The sequence below is a fragment of the Typopeltis vanoorti genome, chromosome 25, assembly GCF_054136105.1.
Source record: "Typopeltis vanoorti isolate ZY-2024b chromosome 25, IOZ_Tvanoo_1.0, whole genome shotgun sequence".
NCBI lineage: Eukaryota > Metazoa > Arthropoda > Arachnida > Uropygi > Thelyphonidae > Typopeltis > Typopeltis vanoorti.
This window is the reverse complement of record NC_143573.1, coordinates 1,120,227-1,141,645: the sequence shown is the minus strand read 5'-3', so window position 1 is coordinate 1,141,645 and position 21,419 is coordinate 1,120,227. Positions and strand designations below refer to the sequence as shown.

The 21,419-nt window shown below is 36.9% G+C and overlaps 1 protein-coding gene across 4 annotated transcripts in view; it reads left to right on the top strand.

Moving 5' to 3' along the window:
* The window catches only part of LOC150092475 (membralin-like), a 452,321-nt gene that overhangs the window by 59,791 nt on the left and 371,111 nt on the right, over positions 1–21,419 (top strand). For all 4 annotated transcript variants that reach the window (XM_090414438.1, XM_090414435.1, XM_090414436.1 and 1 more), the window contains exon 4: positions 9,364–9,880. In XM_090414438.1, the coding sequence (XP_090270564.1) occupies positions 9,364–9,880 (517 nt within the window). The remainder of the gene's footprint in view (positions 1–9,363; positions 9,881–21,419) is intronic.

Here is a 21,419-nt window from a genome sequence, read left to right as displayed (position 1 = left end):
AATGGAAATTGACTATTGTTGGTTTTGATGTATTGGGTAGTTTGGAATTTAAAACATAAGCATTGTAAATAGCGATATCCATCAAATAGAAAAATATTTTCTTTTAACCTTTGATGCATTTTCGCCTGATCGGAAAACAAGCAAGTAGTTGGTCTTGCCTGTCGACACCACCCATTCCGCTATTGTATTCAAGAACACATTTAGGTTTTATTACTTTTTTCTTCATTGCCCCTCTTACTTCTCCTTACTTTTCCTGTATATACCATTTCTTCTTTTGAATGCTTTGTGCTTATCATGTAAACATCCTTCTTATCGCGCCAACGTAATAACAAAATTCCTTGACAAGATAAAGTTTTTGATTCGCTTTTTTTTATTTTATGTCGTCAATTTCTTAGGCATATTCTTGCGATTTTTTCTAACTGTCCCCACAACATTTTTACTATTTTTTCTCAAGAAATAAAATAAATCTGGTGACGAATACCAATTATCTAAGAATAACGTATATCCTTTTCCTAAAATAGGTTCGGCCAACTCCATGACAACATTTTGAGATGCAGGTGTATCGCTTCCCGGAATTTTATCCTTTCCTGTATAAATTTTGAACATTGAACAATATCCAGTCTGATTCACATATCTTGTAAAATTTTATCCCAAATCGTGCTCGTTTGCTAGCATGAACTGTACATAATTTAGTCGACCTCTATATTTCATAAGGGATTCGTCAATTACTACATTTTTATCTGGTGTATATAATTGCTGAAACTCAGGTAGTCGACTATATTTCACACTTTACATATTTTGTCGTCTTTCTTTATTGTTTCATTATCCACGAAATGGAGAAAATGAGATATAGCCAAGAAGCGTTTACGAGGCATAATATTTGAATATATAGGTGTCTCGACCACAGTCCTCTTTGACCAATACATGTCTATATTAGATTTTTTTACACTGTGACATAATTATACGTAATGCCAAATATGCCTGCAATTCTTCACTTGTTATTGGATACCATTCTTCAATCTTTTTAGTAATTTCCTCGTTTATCGCTTGAGCCGCATAGCTATTAGTTTCTGTAACTATCATGTCAAAGAAATCATCACAAAGTATTTGTTTCACAACAGAAAGAGGTGTCGGATTTGCACCAAATCTTAGCAAAGCAATTGCATTGACGCTGGGAATTTCCGTAAATGGTTTTATAATAGGAATATTTTCCTTTTCTTGCCAATTCCATTCATTTTCTGTTACATCGGAATCATCGCTACTAGACGATATCGGTCTCAAACATTTACGAACATCGCCTTGAACTGAACTTCCACTGCTACTGTCGCTATTGTCACTCGACAAGTCAAAAATGCCAACACTTTGATGATATAAATTTGTCTCGCTGTTTTTATCCAAACTGTCCTCTCCGCTTTCAATATCACTTTCGGCTAACATATTATAAATATTTGCAGACATATACCTAGAAACATATTCCTTTCTCTTTGTTCTCTCCATCCGCTTATTCCACAATTATATGGACTACCTAAAATTCACAAGGAAATACCCAACTTTGACCTATTGTAGAAGGAATTGATTCTCCAATATATAACCTTTCAAAAATCTGCTTAAATCTCTCAAATGTTTTTCCGTTAATCATCGTCTTTTATTTAAAACTCTGCAGATTTTGTTTCATGTATGAGAGATATTATTATTAAGGAAGATGAAATCATGGCTGGTTTTGATGGTCTCCTTATTTACCAATGTTCCTATGGATGAAGTTCTTGTACTACTCAAAGATAAATTATCTAAAAAGATCATGGCCTTACTTACTCATTGCATCCACTCAGGATACTTTAAGTTTCAGGACACCATCTATAAAGAGAATTATGGCCTTGCAATGGGTAATCCGTTGTCACCTGTACTAGCGAACATCTATTTAGAAGATCTTGGCCGATTCTGATGAAGAAAACCTTAGCCATACAGCCCTATGGGACAAGTCTAATAACATTTTCCATTGCCACGATGATTTAGAAAGAAAGATAATAGAATCAAAAGAAATCATTCTCAACCCCCTACATCTCAACAACAACATGAGTTACAACCTTTCAGACTGTCATTGTGCTACAATCAAATACTGGCATTTGCGAGATGCTATACGCACACATACTCCCAACAAAGAAGCCGATGAGAGAACAGTTTTGAATGCGCAGACTTAACATTTCAATGTTGAATATACATACACTTACTTTCCGTGATGTTTGCAATTATTTCTTCCATATTTTACTGGTTATTTCTTTTTTAATGTGCACCTGAAGAAGGCTGAAACTCGTGCTATTAAACTTTGGTTTCATTTTTCTTGGTTTCTGGTCCTTCAATTTTTTTATAATAAAATTAGTTTAATCCTTTAAACTTTGAAAATAAACTTTCAAAACTTTCAACTTCAATTTTTTTAAAAAATGTATATCAATTGAGTAAATCATTCTTCTTACATATATATATGTATGTTATGTATGTTCTACAACAAGGATTAAACTATCATACAGGAAGCTATCTAGTATAAATAGTATAGCAGAATTCTGGTTGATGTGTGGCATCTGCATCCCTTACAGGAGAGGTCATACTTTGCTGGCATAAGGCATGATTAGATTGTAGAGGAGGCTTGATCCCATTTTTGATCTTCAGGGCAGAGTCAGGTCTATTTATTTATTTATTTATTTTCGGTTTTTTTCAGCTTACAGTATGAGTGATTCAAAGTTAGATTAAGCATTATGATATTCAAAACAATTACAAACAAATACTTTTATTATAATTCTTAACATCAGACCTCCATGGGGTCCAAAGACTCATTACAGAGGTCCACATTCTCATACAAGATGATCCTTAAATGTGCCTTCACTGTGCCTTAAATCCATTCGCCCCTTTCTGCACTCACTACACTCTCAAAAAATGAGTGAGGAACAAAAAAATAACTTTTTTTCCTCACTCAATTGTTCACACCCTTATTATAGAGTTTCTATGGATGTTTACTTGTCTCCCTCTGCTCTGTGAAAAATCTCCACATTAATGTAATAATAATCCCTTACCATCTGATATGCCTCAATCATATCCCTCTGCTTCTATTCACAAATCCAGTTCTTACTTTGGTAAGCAAATGGAAAATAAATATCAGGAAGGTGGTAAAATGTTCTGGAGGCTACTGAAAAAGCTTAGAAATGGAGGAGAGAGTACTGTAAAAGGAATCAGAGATGATAAAGGTGATATGAAAAAGTTATCAAACTCCTGAAATGTGGAAAGGCAGCTGAAATATATAATATTTAACCATCATCATCAAATTCCTGACATGTACCCTCAAGGGGTGTACAGGATATGATAGTACTACATGAAAAATTTACATCATTACTAACTCCCTATCTACAATTTTCCTCCAAATCAGTCTGTTACTTGTCAAGACTCCCACATTATCAGATCTTATATTTCTGTCATCTAAGGCACTTTGTACCGTATCAATCCACCTATATCTTGGTCTTCCTTTGGGTCGTTTTCCTGCCAACCTGGCAGAGAACACTTGTTTTGCTAATCTTTCCTCGCCCATTCTGTTTAAGTAACCATACCACCTGAGATTGCTCTGCTAACGCATTCCTGGATGCTGACAATGTCAAGTTCTTTCCTAATATCTTCATTTTTAATATGATATTGCCATTGATGCCATCTGTTCACGCCTCTAATCTTTCTCAGGACTCTCATATCTGCGGTCTCTAGTCTTTGGTCAAGTGTTTTACTTCTGACCCAGCTCTCAGATTCATAAGTTAAAACTGGTTTGAATACTGTCTTGTATACAGCTAATTTAGTGTCCCGACTAATTTCTATCTTATTCCATATGAATTTATTCAATTGACTGCCTACCATACCAGATTTGTTGATTCTGTTGTCTATTTCCATATTTAATTTACCATCTTCAGTAAAAATTGTGCCTAAGTTGCTGAAATGTTTACATTCCACAGGTTCCCCATTCACAACACAGTTGACATTTTCAACAATTCTACCTATTTTCGTTGTCTTTGTCTTTTTACTGCTGACCTTCATACCACATCTATTACAACAGTTATTCGATTTAGTCAGAGAATCTTGCAAATTTGTAGCAGATTTATTTAGAAGTATAACAGCGTCTGCATAAAGCAAAGAGCTGACATTAACATCTCCAATTCTGATATCATGTTTAATACCACTTTCCTTCATAATGTGATCCATATAGATAATGAATAACAGAGGGGATAATGTACATCCTTGTCTCACACCAGATTTAACATTAAACCATCTTCCTGTACTTCCTTCAATTCTAACTGCTGACTTGCAACTGAAATAAAGATATTGCTTGATATAATGTCCCATTGACACCATATAACTGTAACGTATTGAATAGCTTCTCTCTTGGCACCTTGTCATATGCCTTTTCCAGATCGACAAAACTTAAATACAGATCTTTGTTATATTCCTATGCTTTCTCAACTATTTGTCGTAAAGTGAAGATCTGATCCTGAAAGCCTCTATTTGGCCTGAATCCAGCTTGTTCTTCACCAAGCTTTTCTTCCACAATTCTCAACCGTTTCTCAAGTATGCTTGCATAGATCTTGCCAGGAACACTCAGTAGGGAAATACCTCAGTAATTCTCACATTCAGTTTTATTTCCCTTTTTATATATGAGTACTATTAGAGATCCACTCCAATCATCGGGAATTCGTCCCTCTGTTCAGGCATTCTGAACTATGCAATGTAGCCACTGTAAGACTTTTATACCACCATACATCAGCATTTATGGATGAATATCATCTACTCCTGCTGCCTTTCCACATTTCAAGCCTTTGATGGCTTTTTCTACTTCAAGTATGGATATGTATTCCTGAATCCTGTTTCGAGTGTTTTTTTACCACTGCTGTGCTATCACTGCTTGTTTCATTTAGCAATTTTTCAAAGTAATTACTCCATACTTCAAGGATTTCTTTTTATCCTGTTTTCATGTCACCTTTATCATCTCTAACTCCTTTTATAGCACTCTTTCCTCCATTTCTAAGCTTCTTCAACAACCTCCAGAATATCTTACCACCTTCTTGATATTTATTTTCTATGTCCTTGCCAAAGTCCTCCAATGACTTTTGTTTAGCTAATTTTACACAGTGTTTCACTTTCTTACATTTGTCTCTGTATTCTCTAAGAGCAAAAGCTGACTTATTTGCCAGGAACTTTTGATATGCTTTCTTCTTTTCCTTCACTGCCTCTTTAACTTCCTGTGTCCACCATGGAGTTCTGATTTTTCTATCCTTGCAGACAACCTCACCACATGCCTCTCTGGCTGAGTCAATCAGGGTTTTCTTCAAGGCTTGCCACTGAATCTCCAATGTTTGGTTCCTGTTCTCAAACACTTTCATTTTTTCTTCAATAATCTTTGTGTATTTTAGTATACAGTTCACATCTGAGAGCTGCTAAATTTTTATTCCCTTTAAAACTTTCTTACATGTTATTCTTTTCAATAAGAAATTCAATTTTATACCAATATAGAATGCTTAAATATGGAGATATAAAAGTTTTGCAATGGCTGCACTGTATAATTCATAAGGTCTGGTCAGATGGTCAAATTCCCAATGATTGGAGCAGATCTCCCATAGTACCCATCTATAAAAAAAGGGAACAAACTGAATGTGAGAATTACAGAGGAACTTCTCTACTTAGTGTTCCAGGTAAGATTTATGCAAGCATACATGAAAAGAGATTGAAGAAGATTTTGGAAGAGGAACTCAAAGAAGAACAAGCTGGGTTCAGGCCAAAAATTGAGGTTGTCCAAGGTGTTCTGTTGATTTTCCTGAACCATTTAATTTCAAAAGCCAACAGTTTCCTCTCTGCCTCTTTTTTCAAGGTCAAAGTTTCTGCTCCATAGAGAGCTGTTCATAGTGTTATACTTTTGTATAATTTTATTTTTAGAGTTGTGGGAATTTTGTTGTTTTTCCAAATTTTATAAAGTTTATGCATCATTGACCAATGCTCTGAGAGTCTATGTTTTGTTGTTGCAATGTCATTTAAATTTGAAGTCAAATATGTTCCTAGGTAATTAAATCCATTAACTTCTATAATTTCCTGATTAAATATTATCTATATATATCTTCCAAATCTCTTCCAATATTTGTTAACTTTGATTTACTTAAATTTATAATTATATTATAATTTCTGCAGGTTTCTCATAATTTTCTTATAGTATTGGAGATTTGACTTGTTATCTGTTATAATTACTGCATAATCTGCATATGTGGATATGTGTGATAAAAAACCTTTTCAACGTTAATCCTATAACAACCTCTTACCAACCTGTATGTCTCTATCATATCTCTCCTGATTTTCCTATCCACTAGACTGCAAATTGCATCGTCTCAACATTCCTTCTTATTCAATATTCCAAAGATCAGAAACTACTTTTGTCAATCGTCTCTGGACCCTTTTTAGCATATCTTTCCTTTTGAAAACCAGGTGACCAAATCTGTGCACACTAGTAAATGTGGCCTAATCAGAGTCATATACCGTGGAACCAGAATCTCTTTACTTCTATAAGTCAGTGTTCTCTGCATCATTTCCAGAATTCATTGTGTTGTCCTCACAAGTTTGGCAATATGCCCTCTAAATTTTAGATTCTTATCCACCATCACCCCAAGATCTCTTATTTCTTTCACCTCGAACAATATATTATTACCAAGAGTAAATTCTGCATCCCATCTTTGTTTTCCAAATTTTAAAACTTTACATTTTGCAATATTGAACAGATACCGCACTCCCATGCCCATTCACTCAGTCTATTCAAGTCTTCTTGTAAGTTAACAACATCTGCTCTACTTCTCATAGTTTGTCCCAACTTTGCATCATCTGCAAACAACTGTATATATCCCCATTCAAATCTTCCCCAATATCATTAACTCCCCCATACACAACTTATTGATACCTATCAGACAGTCAATCTGCAATCCAATATACTAGTCTAATATCCAACCCCATCCACTTTAGTTTGACTATACTATCAACTTATCATGCGGTAATCTAGAAAATCAAAGTCTAAGTATACTACTCTGTATCCATCTCCCATGTCCACGTCCACTAACACCTGACACACAGATTGGTCTATAATTTGATGCTTGAATGCTGTCATCTCCTTTATGAAGCAGTATATTCTTACCTTCCTCCCACTCTTTTGGAACTTGACTCAGTGTAAGATTCATATTAAACAAATATGACAAGGCAGATGTTAACTCCCTGGCACATTCCTTCAAAATTTGCAATATTGAACAGATATCCTACTCCCGTGCCAAGTCAGCAAGTCCCATAGCCTTATTAATATCAAGTTTGCTTAATTCCGCATATATCTCTTCCTCGCTAACAGTCAGTCTCTCCTCATCATCCACTGCTGTCAAACTCTCCATGATGTCACATTCACAAGGATGAAAGAGCTTTATGAACTGCTCATTAAATATCTCAACTATATCCTCTGCAGCAGTTGTCCTTATTATCCGATTGGTGCCATCCTACCATAATCATTCTTTTTTTTTTTTTTTTTTTGCTGACTACATATCGAAAGAACTCCCTAGAATTTTTTTTGGCTTCATTAGCTTACTGTTGCTCATACAGAACTTTTGCTATCCTTACCAACTGAGTCACCCTCAACTTCTCATAATCACCAGTTTTATAGTTCCACATATACCCTTTCTTCACACTGCTACCAACCACCCAGGTAATCACTTTATGGTCACTCTCTCACCAACTGGAGGGAAATTTGACACCTCATTTATAATGACATCCTCTGATGAGATAATGAAATCCAAGATTTCAATCCTTGTGTATCCTTGTTACATACAACTCCCTGGCAAAAAATATCCAGTCATTGTTGTTTATCACTGCCAATGACTGCAATATATCCCGTATATTTCTTGGAAATTTAAGACACACGAATGCTTTAGCATTCAAGAAATGAAATAGCTCACTTTAAAGTATAAAAAAGAAAAGAAAAATTTATGTACAATTCAAAGATTTAAAGTTAATTTAAAGAAAATAAATTATCGGTGTTAGAAAAAAGTATCTGATCAAGCTGACAGTTAGAAAAAAGTAAGTGATCGTTGAGGAAACATGCTTATCATTCATTCTCCAATATGCAAATCTACAGTTGTCTGTGCATGCGTTGTCTGTGCATGCGCATAGAGAAAATGTTTACAAGGAGTAGAATTGTGGTTGCAAAATCTGAATTCTTTCTATAGTATTAAGGGATGACTCCTGTGAAATAACTTTCCAGCAATTTAAAAAACAGAATGATTGAATATCTGAAAGACGGAATGTCTCAAAGGCAAGTCGCTAGATTACTAAAATGTGCTCAAAGTACTGTATGCAACATTTGGAAAAAATATCGTTTGACTAATAGTGTAAAAAACATGGCTCTAAGTGGAAGTCCACATTACATAAACTGGACAGAAAACTGGCTGAACTTGCGAAAACCGTGTACCGTTGAACATCCAAACAACTTAATGCTGCATGGTCGAACTACAGAGTGAAGGTAAGTGACCCCACAGTTCAAAATCACTGAATGGTCAAGGATTTCACTTTTGCCAAGCAAAAACAACTCTTTTGACGAAGTATCACAAAAAAAAAAAGCATGTTTCCAATGGTGTAAAAATCATGTAAATCAGGAATTTGATGACTGGGAAAAATAAAGTAATTTTTAGTGACGAATCTCGAATTTGCCTTGGAACCAGAGAAAATAATGGTACTTTTGTATGGAAAAAGAGTTGGTGAAAAGTTCTTCAATGGGTGCATTAATACCAACACTAAATTTTCACCCTCATTTACCATTTGGGGTTGCTTGACATCACAAGGTGTTGGAAAACTATGTATCATGTTACGTACAGTCAACTCTGAAGTCTACGAAGAAATTTTAGAGCATTTTTTGGTTCCTAGTATAAAAAAATGGTTCCATAATTAAAACGATTTCATTTTTCAAGATGATAATGCGTCTTCTCACCTCAGCAGATGAATCAAGAACTGTCTGCAGAACAGTGGAAATGCTCCAATTAAAACTATGCTTGGTCTTTGAATAGCCTGGACCTTAATCCGATCTTAGGCCATTATTGTAAATGAAATATTAGAAATAAATCAGCTGCATTAGTTATTCAAAATGATCCATCAGCTTTAAGTAAGTATTACCTAGGGAGAACTGAATTTAAGTGGAATTATATCCAAGCATGTATTTTTTAATATCTTATTATTTGGAATATTTGATTCTGAATGTGCAGTTGTTCGTTACTTTTAATAATTGTGTTCTATCACTAAACCATCGTTTTTTAACATTCTTTTCTTTTCTAGGCCCTGATATCTCTTCTTGTTCTTGCTTACATACATATTGCTTTTATAAGGACTCCAATTAATTGCCTTGATTATGTATATAAAGATTGGCCACGTGATGGAATTCTTCGAGTTGAGATAGTTAGAAACAATACTGGTGAGCCATACACTTTAGAAAAATCCTACCAAAAAGAAGAAAAACTAAGACAAGTTGATGGAACTGAATTCTCATTATTTTATCCAAATGACTCATTTGTACATACACAGAAGCTTAATAACATTACAAAGAAGATATCTGAAACACATTCACAAGTTCTGAAAATTGAAGTTGCTGGGCTCTCAGAAGAAGCAGTTGATAATGAAACACAGCTGAAGTTTAATGAACATAATGTTCCCACAAACACAGTATCAATCACAGAAAGTATCCAGAGTCATGATTCAGATAATGAGAGCATAAATCAGGACATAAAAGTAGAGCATAAGTTTCCTATTATTCAGTCTGATTCAGTTTCAGATTTGCAGACTTCAGCAAAATCAGGTAACCTTTCATGTTAATTTATGACTACAGTCATAAATTACATTTATTGAATTATTTAATTGGAATTTTTAAAGGGTGCAAATATTTGATTTATTTGTAAATAATTTTATAGGAATGTTTTTTTTTTCTTTTAAGGTTACACGATGGTCAGCATTCGTTGTTAAGTATTTGGAGAAGCACAACACACTTCTTAATATAATTACTTTACTTAATATTAGGAAAGTAATATTTGACGTTTTGACCTCTGTATTAAAGTCATCATCAGAAAAATATATTGAGTATAAGTTGGCTGAGTGATTAGTTTATCTGCTCTCCAGCCAAAAGGCTGTGGGTTCGGATCTCATCATGGGCATGGATGTTTGTGATTATCTGTGAAAATACTAGTGGTGGTGGTCGGCTGTAGATGGTGTTGGTATAGATCAGTGTTTCTCAAAGTGTGGTATGCAGACCCCCGGGGGTCCGCGAAAGGTCTTCAGGGGGGTCCGTGGCAATTTTCGGCTATGCATCATTAATGCATGGAATAATATTTAAGTTTGAGATTGTAAAACGTTCCTATTGTATCACTGAATAAGGTACAAAGACATCTGCAGGCTGCGTAATATGTTTCTCAACAAACATTGCAATTAGAGACAACTGGGATAAAAATGGAACTAATGAATTGCATGACCCCTCCCACATAAAATGCTGTATAGTAGACAATCAAAACCATATGGTGCACCGGCAAAATATGGTTTTGTTTGAGTGAACGTGTTAAAACTAAGAAATATATAGAAATGTGTTTCAGATGTTATGGAATTCGGTTGAAGGGAATTAGCATTTCAACTGAACTGTCGGCTTGTCTTTGTCAATTAGTAGCGCGATCTTTTATTAATACCGCACCAATCATGTGAACATCTTCATAGCTGCTTTACCTCTACTGGCCTGCCATTGCTGTCTGTTTTGAATTCTGCTTTCACTAGCCATTTGTTGAAGAACTGTTTGTTAAATACGGTAATTTTTTTTTAGCTTTCAAATTCTCAAGTATGAATCACTGGTTAAAGACTAGATTTTTAAAATGCGCAAAAGAGAGGAACATAGTAGATACAAGTAGCTGTCAGCAACAAGAAAATGTTGATATTGTATCTGGATCAAGTGAAATTGATAAGTGTGTGTCGTCTGACATCTCTAAAGAACCAACTAGGAAGAAGATGAGAAAACTTCGTAAGTACGATATAAATTACTTGAAATGTGGATTTTCATCGACCGGAAATGAAGAGGAACCTATTCCATTATGTGTAATTTGCGGTGAAACTTTAAAAAATGAAGGCATGAAACCATGTAATTTAAATCGCCATTTTGAATCGAAACATAATGAACGCAAGGACAAACCTGTCGAATGTTTTCAAAATAAACTAAAAAATTTAAAAGAATCTCAAAAAGTGATGTCGATCGTGTCATGTGGTGAAAACATGAAGGCTTTAGAAGCTTCATATCGTGTGTCGCTATTAGTAGCAAAAAGTGGTGCAGCAGAAATAATTGATGAAATTTTGGTCAAGCCTGCAGCAAAAATAATACCGGAAATTATGATCGGAGATAATGCAAAAAGATCTTTTGATCGGATTTGCCTTTCAAATAGTACCATTCATCGAAGAATCACTGAAATGGCTGAAAATATAAAACAAACACTGTTATCTGATATACGTAAGAGTCTTTATTATGCGTTGCAGGTAGATGATTCCACTATTTGCAGGTTGATGATGTGTTCACTATTTGGCCACATGGCCCGGATTGTCACAGATGTGATTTAGTTCAGTGGTTAGGGCTTGATCATTTGAACAGATTATTTTTGCCCTGTTGAATAGTGTCTTAATAACTCCATATTGTTGTGAGGGGGGGAGTGATGGGATTGTTGGTGAATGTATCTGCCTGTATGGGTGGGTTTTCTATAAACTGAGAAAACCAAGGTTCCATCAGGTTGGTGGGTGACTAGTGTGTCTAGGAAGGGGAGGTTATTGTTTTCCTCTTTTTCCAGGGTGAACTTGATTCTAGATTGTTGGTTGTTTAAGTGTGTTAGGAAGGAGAGGAGTGAATCCGGGCCATGTGGCCAAATAGCGAACACATCATCAACGTAGTGAAGCCATATGGTAGGTTTTTGTGGGGCTGAGTTTAAGGCGCTTTCTCTTCAAAAGTCTCCATAAAGAAGTTAGCCAAGGGTGGGGAAAGTGGTGAACCCATGGCTGTCCCCTCTATCTGTTTGTAGAATTTTTCCTGCCAAACAAAATAGCCTGAGTTCATTGTAAACTGAAATAGGGCTGAGATATCGGGAGGAAATTTAGCTTGGATTAGCTCTAAGGTTTCTTTGAGGGGGACATTCGTGAATAAGGAGGAGACGTCAAAACTGACCATTATGTCATTATGTTGGATTAAACTGTCCTACTTTGGCCAAACAGGCAGGACAGCAAATATCAGAATCTCAGAACACAAGGATTACATCCGATTTCACAAATACAGCCACTCTGGGCTTGCAGACCACGCTCTGGATACTTGCCACAGAATAAGATGGAAGAAAGCCACAGTAATACACCGCAGCAAGTTCAAATATGAAAGACTATTCATGGAATCAGCTTCAGCCCTTAGGAACATGCCAAACCTCAACAAATTTGGATGCATGAGACTGTCCCAAATTTGGGAAACATTTATCAGAAGAACTTCAGCCCAAAGGCCAAGAACTATCAATATGGCCTGCCAGGGGGCACCATCAGGACTTTAGGAAAACGTTAGCTTCCTAGCTTCGGTTCTCATTTGCTGTTATGTAGTACTTGTGTGCACTTGTCTTTGTAATAAGTTCCCAAGAAGATGGCAACGTGACGTTTGCCGAAATATCGGAAAGTTTATATTAAAGTTTATTTAATTTATATTTCTAGTGTACGCTGTCAATTCCTTAATTATTAGATATCATGTATAACCAGCGTATAAGCCTCTCAACAAGAATACATGTACATTAGATTTTGTAAACCGATGGGTGGGCCAGGTATGAAAGAGGATCTTTGGAAGAACTGAATAAATTTTTAATTTTGTTGGGGAGTTGAAGGTAGTCTTGATGTTGTATTTCTGTAGTGTTCTATTTTTTCTGAGATGCCTCTAACATATGGTATGGCTATGGCATTCTTATAATCTTTTTCATTTTAATTGGTATTTTTATGGAGGATCATGTGAATTGTTTTTTTATTATAGCCATTTTTTTACAAAAGTATTAGGAAAAAAAGTTCAGTATTTCAGATCATTTACCACAATTTCAGGAAATAAAAAAAAGATTAGCAGGTACAGAAGGAGAGAATAATAATAGTATTATTGCATAAGCGTAGTTATTTTTTAATGTTAATTCCTTGTTTAATCTAGTTTGGTTTCCACAATTTTTAATAGTGCAATGTATATTACTTCAGGAAATTCTCTTATGCCTTCTGTGGATTTTGTAAACTTTAAAATTGTTTGTTTTCAAAGTTAATTTGATAAACAGTGCACTACATTACTACTGATTTTTGAATTTACGTGTGGGTTACAAGACTAGATTTATACAGCCTGTGTGAGCTGCAGTTTAAGACTTTGTGAGAAGAGGAACTTCAGCATCCATTTTAGCTGTGATGAAGAGTGAAAAAATGAATCTTGCTTTTTTGCAAATTTTCAGTTTTTTATATTTTTTATTTTTATTATTTTATTTTTTATCATTATTTATTTATTTTTGCATTTTGTTTATTTTTACATAGTCCTGAAAGCCTTGGTGTAGAGACTAAACTTAGAGCTTTTTTCAAGCCACTTGAAAAAACTCTCTGATTTGTATATCAGTGATATAGGGAAAGATTTAAGGGTGGGAGATATTTAGTTGCAGTGGCAGCCCGTGAAGTTTTAAGTGGGGGTGCTGCCTATACAAAATTTAAAAAAAATCATTAATTTTTTCCTAATTAGTAACCAATTTATTAATAAGTAATTATTTATTTATTAATAAATTGGTTACTGATTAGGAAAAGAAGAATTTTTTTTAAATTATTTTGTATGGGCAGCACCTCCACTTAAAACTTCACGGGCTGCCACTATTCAGTTGTTTACTGATAATGCAAAACTGGTGAGAGCAGTAGCTGATAAAGTTGATGTAGATATCCTGTAGGATGATTTAAATAAATTTCTGTGAAGCTAGATTTCTGAGGTTTTTCAAACTGCAGAAATCTGGCCTCACACAACATGGAATTGAAAACTCAAACCATAGGATCCATTGGAAAAAGACCAAACTTCTAAATAGATCTTTATATAAACATGAATGTTTATATATAATGAAAGTTCTGAAGCCCTACATTACAGATCCTATTTGAACTGTATGACGTTCTTACTATCCCTATAGTCTGGGAAATTGTCATCCTAAATTGTGTAAAATAATTTATATATGTTATCTCATTTGAATGTAATCTTTTTTTCTCTCCAGATATATTTTAATTTAATTCTATAACACACTACTGCACATATAGAGGGATTCCATTGTAAGCATGCGCCTTAACTGTATGTGATTCCTAGCATTGTTTGAATTAACTGTACTGACGATGTCCTACTTAGGACGAAATATTTACTTATTAAAAAATCCTATTACTGTGGTTATGCGTGTATGTTTAGTTAGAAAATTGACTAATTCTCCCCCTTGCTAAGGAACTCCCATGAAAGAAACACCTGGAGAGAGTAAATATACCTTCACCAATTCCAAATGAAGAGAAGTGTTTCAGTTTAATAGTTATCATGCCTTTATAGTGTTCCAATGGTCTGTATAGATTGTGGGTGAAGAAGGAGAAAAATGATTATTATTATCAGAGACCCCCAGGGAGTCAAGTGCTCATCAAGGGAGGCTGTACATCACCTGTACCAGCTGTCATACATTCTCTTAAACTCATTCAAACTAGATGCACCCACCACTTGAACAGGTAAACTGTTCCACTCACTCACTGCTTTTTTGAGAAAAAAATCTAGCCTTCACCCATTTCTTAACTGCACACAAACTCAACTTCCAAAGAAGTCCCCCTTGTCCTCTCCCTACCTTACACATATAATGAAAGATTCCATCTACCTATATCCTGTAACACCCTTTCATAGGTTTATTGACCTTGATCACAGCCCAGCCACTGGGGAGGACAAGTTAGCCCATCTCGGTGCCGGTCCCAAGCCAGGATAAATGGGGAGGGTTGGCATCAGGAAGGGCATTCGGCCGTAAAAAAAACATGCCAAAACCAGGGATGAAATGTCGAATAACGGAGAAAGGGCAATGGCTAGGGTGTCCCCTGTAAGCGATGCGCAGTTCTGTCGCTCGAGGACTGTGAGAAGTGGGCTTAGGCTACCGAACCAAGGATGGGTTCGGCTGAAGAAGCGAGTCCAACAGAAAGAGAGTGTGTAAAGTAAGAATTGGGTCGCTGAATGTGGATACATGAGAAGAGTAGGGAGATAGTAGAAATGATGAGAAGAAGGAAGCTGAAGATCTTGTGTGTGCAGGAGACAGGGTGTAAGGGCAATAAAGCAAAGGAGCTGGCGGAAGGATATAAACTGTTTTACAGCGGGATGAATGAGAATGGAAGAAATGGAGTTGGAATCATCATCGACAAGGAGCTGAAGGGAGCTGGAGTCTGCGAGATGTGCCGGAAGAACGATCGGATTATGAGTGTTAAGCTTGAGATTGGAGGAAGCATGGCTGTGATAGTGTGTGGATACGCTCCACAAGTAGGTTGTGATGAGGAAGAGAAAGAGGCATTATGGAGAGAACTAGACCAGGTAGTAATGGGAATCCGTAATGGTGAGCGAGTGATCGTCGGAGCAGACCCGAATGGGCATGTAGGAAGGTGACGAAGTGGTGAAGGAAGGGTGCATGGGGGTTGGAGTAGTGGTGAAAGAAATGAAGGTAAAAGAATCGTAGAGCATGCTGTGGCCTTCGACCTGGCTATAGCTAACACATGGTTTAAGAAAAGAGTTGGACACCTGATAACTTATAAGAGCGGGGATAGGATGAGTCAGATTGACTATATTATGTGCAGAAGGAAACATCTGAAGGAGGTGAAAAACTGTAAAGTGATTAACGGAGAAAGTGTAGCGGCACAGCACAGGTTGGTTGTGGTAGACTCTGATATAAAAGGGGAAAAGAAGAATAGACGGAAGCGGCAGAAAGATAGGAAAATAAAGTGGTGGAAATTGGAAGAGGAAAGTCCAAGGAATGAGTTTAAAGAAAAGGTATTGGAAGGAATGAAGTTACCAGAGGATGTGGAAGAATGGTGGGACATAAACAGTTGGAATATTAGAAAAATTGGAGAAGAGGTGCTCGGTATAACATCAGGAAAGGGGCCACCCGAGGATAAGGAGGCATAGTGGTGGAATGAGGAGGTACAGTTGGAGATCAGGGAAAAGAAAGAGGCAAAGAAAAAATGGGACATGACTGGAACCACAGCCGACAAGGAGGCATATAGATTAGCGAAGAAAAGTGCAAAGAGAGCTGTGTCAAGGGCGAAGGTGAGGGCAGTTGAAGAGGTTTATGAAGTACTGGAGAGAAACGGTGGTGAAGCTAAGTTGTTGATAAGGCCTCGAAAGACATAACATCAGTTAAGCAGATAAAGGATGCCCCAGGAGTAGTACTACAAGTGGAGGACAAAATCAGAGGAAGATGGGAAGAATATTTTTGTAATCTACTAAATGAGGAGAATCCAAAAGAGAGGTGTGAGGATGGAGAGGCAAACGAAGGATCGGTGCAGGATATAAGCAGAGAGGAAGTGTATTGGGCACTGAGAAAAATGAAGAATGGAAAGGCTGTGGGGGGGCGGACCAAATACCTGGAGAAGCTTGGGCAGCGAGGGCGTAGACGTTATGGGATCTGATGAGGAAAATAGCCCAACAGGAAAAGATACCAGAGGAATGGAGGAAAAGCATTCTCGTCCCAGTCTACAAGGAAAAAGAAGATGTTCAAGATTGTGGTAACTATAGAGGGATCAAGCTGATGTCACACACGTTGAAGATATGGGAAAGGGTAATTGAAGGAAGGATACAGTGGGAAACAAAAATTGGTGAGGAGCAGTTTGGATTTATGCCAAGAAGAGGGACAACAGATGCAATATTTGCACTAAGGCAATTGATGGAGAAATATAGGGAGATGCAGGCGGAGCTACATATGGTGTTTATAGACCTGGAAAAGGCATACGACAAATTGTCCAGATAGGAGGTATGGAGATGTATGAGGAAGAAGGGGGTGTCGGAAAAGTACGTGAGGTTGGTGAAGGAGATGTATGAGGGAGCGAAAACTCAGGTCAGGTCTAGTGTCGGCATGACAGAGGGGTTCCCCATTGTTGTAGGGCTGCATCAGGGATCAGCTCTGAGCCCCTACCTCTTTGATCTGGTCATGGATGTACTAATGGAGGACATCAAGAAGGAGGCACCAATGTAGCATGATGTTTGCCGATGATATTGTTCTCTGCGAATCATCCCGAGAGAAGCTTGAAAAGACCCTGAAAGAGTGGAGAAAGGTATTGGAGAAGAAAGAGGCATGAAAATTAACCAGGTAAAGACTGAATATATATCAACAGGGAGTAACGAGGATATGATCATACGACTCCAGGGTGAAAGGTTAACTTCAGGGAAGAAATTCAAGTTCCTCGGGTCGGTCGTCGAGAGGAATGGTGACCTGGATGAGGAAATACAGCACCGAATAACATGCGGCTGGATGAACTGGAGGAAGATGAGTGGGGTCCTGTGTGACAAGAGAGTGAGTTGTAAGATGAAAGGAAAGCTGTATAAGATGGTGGTGAGGCCGGTGATGCTCCATGGTGCGGAGACGTGGCCTATAACAAAGACACAGGAGAGGAAGATGGAGGTGATGGAGATGCGGATGTTGAGATGGATGAGTGGTGTGACAAAGAAGGACAGGATAAGGAATGTCTACATCGGTGGGACGATCGGTAAGAAGGTACAAGAAAGCAGGCTGAGGTGGTTCGGTCATGTAGAGAGAAGGAGTGAGGAGTATGTTGGTAAACGAGTGGAGCGTATGGAGGTGGAGGGAAGGAAGAAAAGAGCCAGGCCCAAACTCAAATGGAGGGATAAGGTGGCAGAGGATCTTAGGGAGAAAGGATGGAGTCGGGAAGATGCCCTGGACCGGAGAATCTGGAAGAAGAAGATTAAAGATGGGAATGCCGACCCTGTTTAATACGGGATAAGGCATAGCGAAAGAAGAAGATTGACCTTGATCATATCATTCCTCTTTCTCCTGTATACCAGTGTCTGGATATCATCTTTTTAACTTTTCTTTGCACAATTTCCACAACTTTTTCATCCCTGTGAAACCCAGGAGAATAAATCTGCATACAGTAGTCCAGGCACAGTTGCATCAAGGTCTTGGAAGAGGCAAATGACTATCCTATCCTTACATTCCAATGTTCACTTCAGCATTGCAGTATGTTCTGAATTGTATTTGTAATTTTTGCTATGTGAGTTTGAACTTTGACTTCCTGATCACAATAACTCCAAGGTCCCTAGTCTCTTCAGTATTTCCAAGCATATTTCCACATATGCCATTGAAAATCTTATCATGCCAGAGTGCTAAGTTGAATTGATGTCCATTATCATTTGTCCACAGTTCCAGCCTTTTCAAGTAATTTTGTAAATGCTGTATAAAAGTAGCATTCCTGATTGTCTTGCCTATATTTGCATCATCTGTCAGGTCATTTTCAATATCATTAATATATGGAGTGAATGAATGAAAATGGTTCAAGTATTGATTCCTGGAGTACACCATAGGTCTCTTCAAATCTAGTATATCCCCCCCCCCCCAGTCATTGTATACCACTTTCTGATACCCTGAGTCAGCTACTCTACCAAGTTAATAGTTTATATTTCAAACCTATATCCTCCGATTTACGGATCAGTCTTTCATGTGGTGTCCTGTTAAATGCCATAGCAAAGCTCAACAGCATTACAGTGTATCTGTTCCCTTTATCTAACTCTGTCTTGATGTTGTTATAAAACATAAGCAACTTGCTCAGACATGAACTCCATTTAGTCAATCCATGATGTTCTTTGCAAAGTATAGCTTGTCTGTCAACCCAGTTCTGTATGCATTTTCTTGCCAACTTCTCTAAAATTTCCATCATCACTGATAAGTCTGTAGTTTGTAGCACATCATTTTATGCACTAGCCTTGCTACAACAGAATTGTCATACATTCTTTCCATTCCTATTGGATCTTACCTGAGATGAGACTCAAGTTATATCAAGTCATCCCAAAAGTAATGTCGTTTTTTATACTCTACTTGAATCAAACGTGTCTCAGCTTGCCTAAACATGAATTTTTAAAGCTTTATAAGTACCACTAAGCTGAAGCAGCCTCATTCTAAGGAATTTCACTTGCAAGATATACGTAAGTTATTCTTTAAATAACCCTTTATTACTATGGAGGTCAATGAAGAGCACATCATGCTTTATGAGTTCAAAAAAAGGCAACAATGTTACTAACACTGTAAAAAAAAATGTGCAAGAAAAGTATGGCGATAATGTTTTGAATGTGTGAAAGTGCCAGTGATGGTTACAAAAATTTTGACAAGGGGACTTTAGCTTGAAAGACTTCCATCGCTCTGGGCATCCTGTCTCTTTCAATAATGATATGCTGGAAGCCACTATTGCAATAAATGCCAATGCAACTGTTGAAGATTTATTGCAGACCTGTTGAAGATTTTGCAAAAGATTTTAATTCATCATCATTGGCCATCCATTGCCATTTATAAGAACTTGGAATAGTGTCTATGTACAGCAAGTGGGGTCTTCATGAACTGATGAGAGCCTATGCAATTTCTTTGCCTCCAAACCTCCTGAATTTTATAGAAATGGCATTATGAAGCTTTCACAACATTGGAAGAGTGTTATTGATTCAAACGGAGAATATATACTTGATTGAATTATCAAATGGTTTAACTTTTATATCCTTTTAAAACATAATGCTAAAAACGATATTACTTATGAGATGACCAAACATACCAAGGCTTCCTTGTGTTAAGGTTTAAGTGCTGGGAGGACATCATGTTGGAGATTTAATGGAATATTTACAGCACTAGGAAAGGATTAAAAACTAATTTTGATGCTTCCAATATTTTGTCAGTTAGACATCTTCAGGAATTACAAATAACTCTTGTAGTGCACATATGCACGCGCGTGCAAAACATGTGGGTGACTGATATCCTGTCTAGGTGGTGTGCTCTCTGTGGATTTGTAGCTGGCCTAGGATGTAAAGTGGGACTTCTGATAATTATTGTTTCCCAAAAGCTTTCACATCCTTCATATTCTCCTGATCTTGCACCTTTAGACTACCACTTATTTCTGATTTCTGAGTGCTGCTGCAGATTCTAAAAACAATCTTTCCATTTTAAATTTACAATGGTGGAGCATGGTGGTGTTCTTCTAGGAGATCCTGTTGGTTGTATCCAATATATAGTCTGCAATGCCAGATTGACCATAGTTGTGATTGCAAATGTACGATTTGTGTTCTTCTAAATGGATGGTTGTCTGTCTATCTGATATCTGTCTGTCTGAAGTAAGCCAACTTGCAGGAACAGGGTACTTTATACTCCAGGCACTGAGAGAGGAATGAACTGATCTTTAGTAGAATGGATAAGGGTAAGAGGATTCTGGTGGAGCTTAAAAGCTGTGTAGAGGTTGTACTTTTTTTAAAGACTGGCTATTTTTTCTGATGTGCCACAGATGTAGGGGGGGGGATGGTGATGGCATTTTGGAAATCCTTCTGAAGGGATGGCTGAGGAATGAGGGAGGAACTGATTTTTTTAAATTCTATAATCACTGTAGCCATTGAAAAGGAAGGTGTTGTGTATGCGTTTGAGTTCAGTTGAAATAGAGGTTCCACTGAAGAAAGATCATATGCTCTACTGTTAGAGTTTTAATAATTCTATATTGTTGAGAGGGATGGTGGTGATTGGAAAGTTTGTGAATGTATCTGCCTGTGTGAATGGGTTTTCTATATACAGTGAAGGGAAGGTTACCATTGGGAAGGTGTGTTACTAAGGTGTCTAGGAAGAGTAAACTATTGAAACGAAAAAGACAAAAACTGGTGAGCTCTTTCTGAGCAATAAATACAAAATGTTATATTCAGGCAATGACAATCAAGGAAAAGGAGTAATAGTATTCAACACTAAATATGAGGCTAATCTTCTTGAATGGCAGGCAATCTCAAGTAGAGTGATGTGGGCAGATATCAGGATGGGGAACTGAACAATGAGACTTATTTGTGCCTATGGTCCCATAGAAGGTTCTACTAAGGTAGAAGTGGAGGAATTTTTTGAGGCTTTAGAGAAAGCATCTGACACAGTGAAAAATGATCCTTGTTGGGGATCTAAATAGCAGAGTAGGAAATGATTGTCAGATATACAAAAATATTTTGGGAACATTTAGAGAAAATAGCAAAGCTAATAATAATAGCAAATACCTGTTGGATTTCTGCTCAGGACATGGACTGGTTATTACTAACACCATGTTTCAACATAAAAATGTGCACA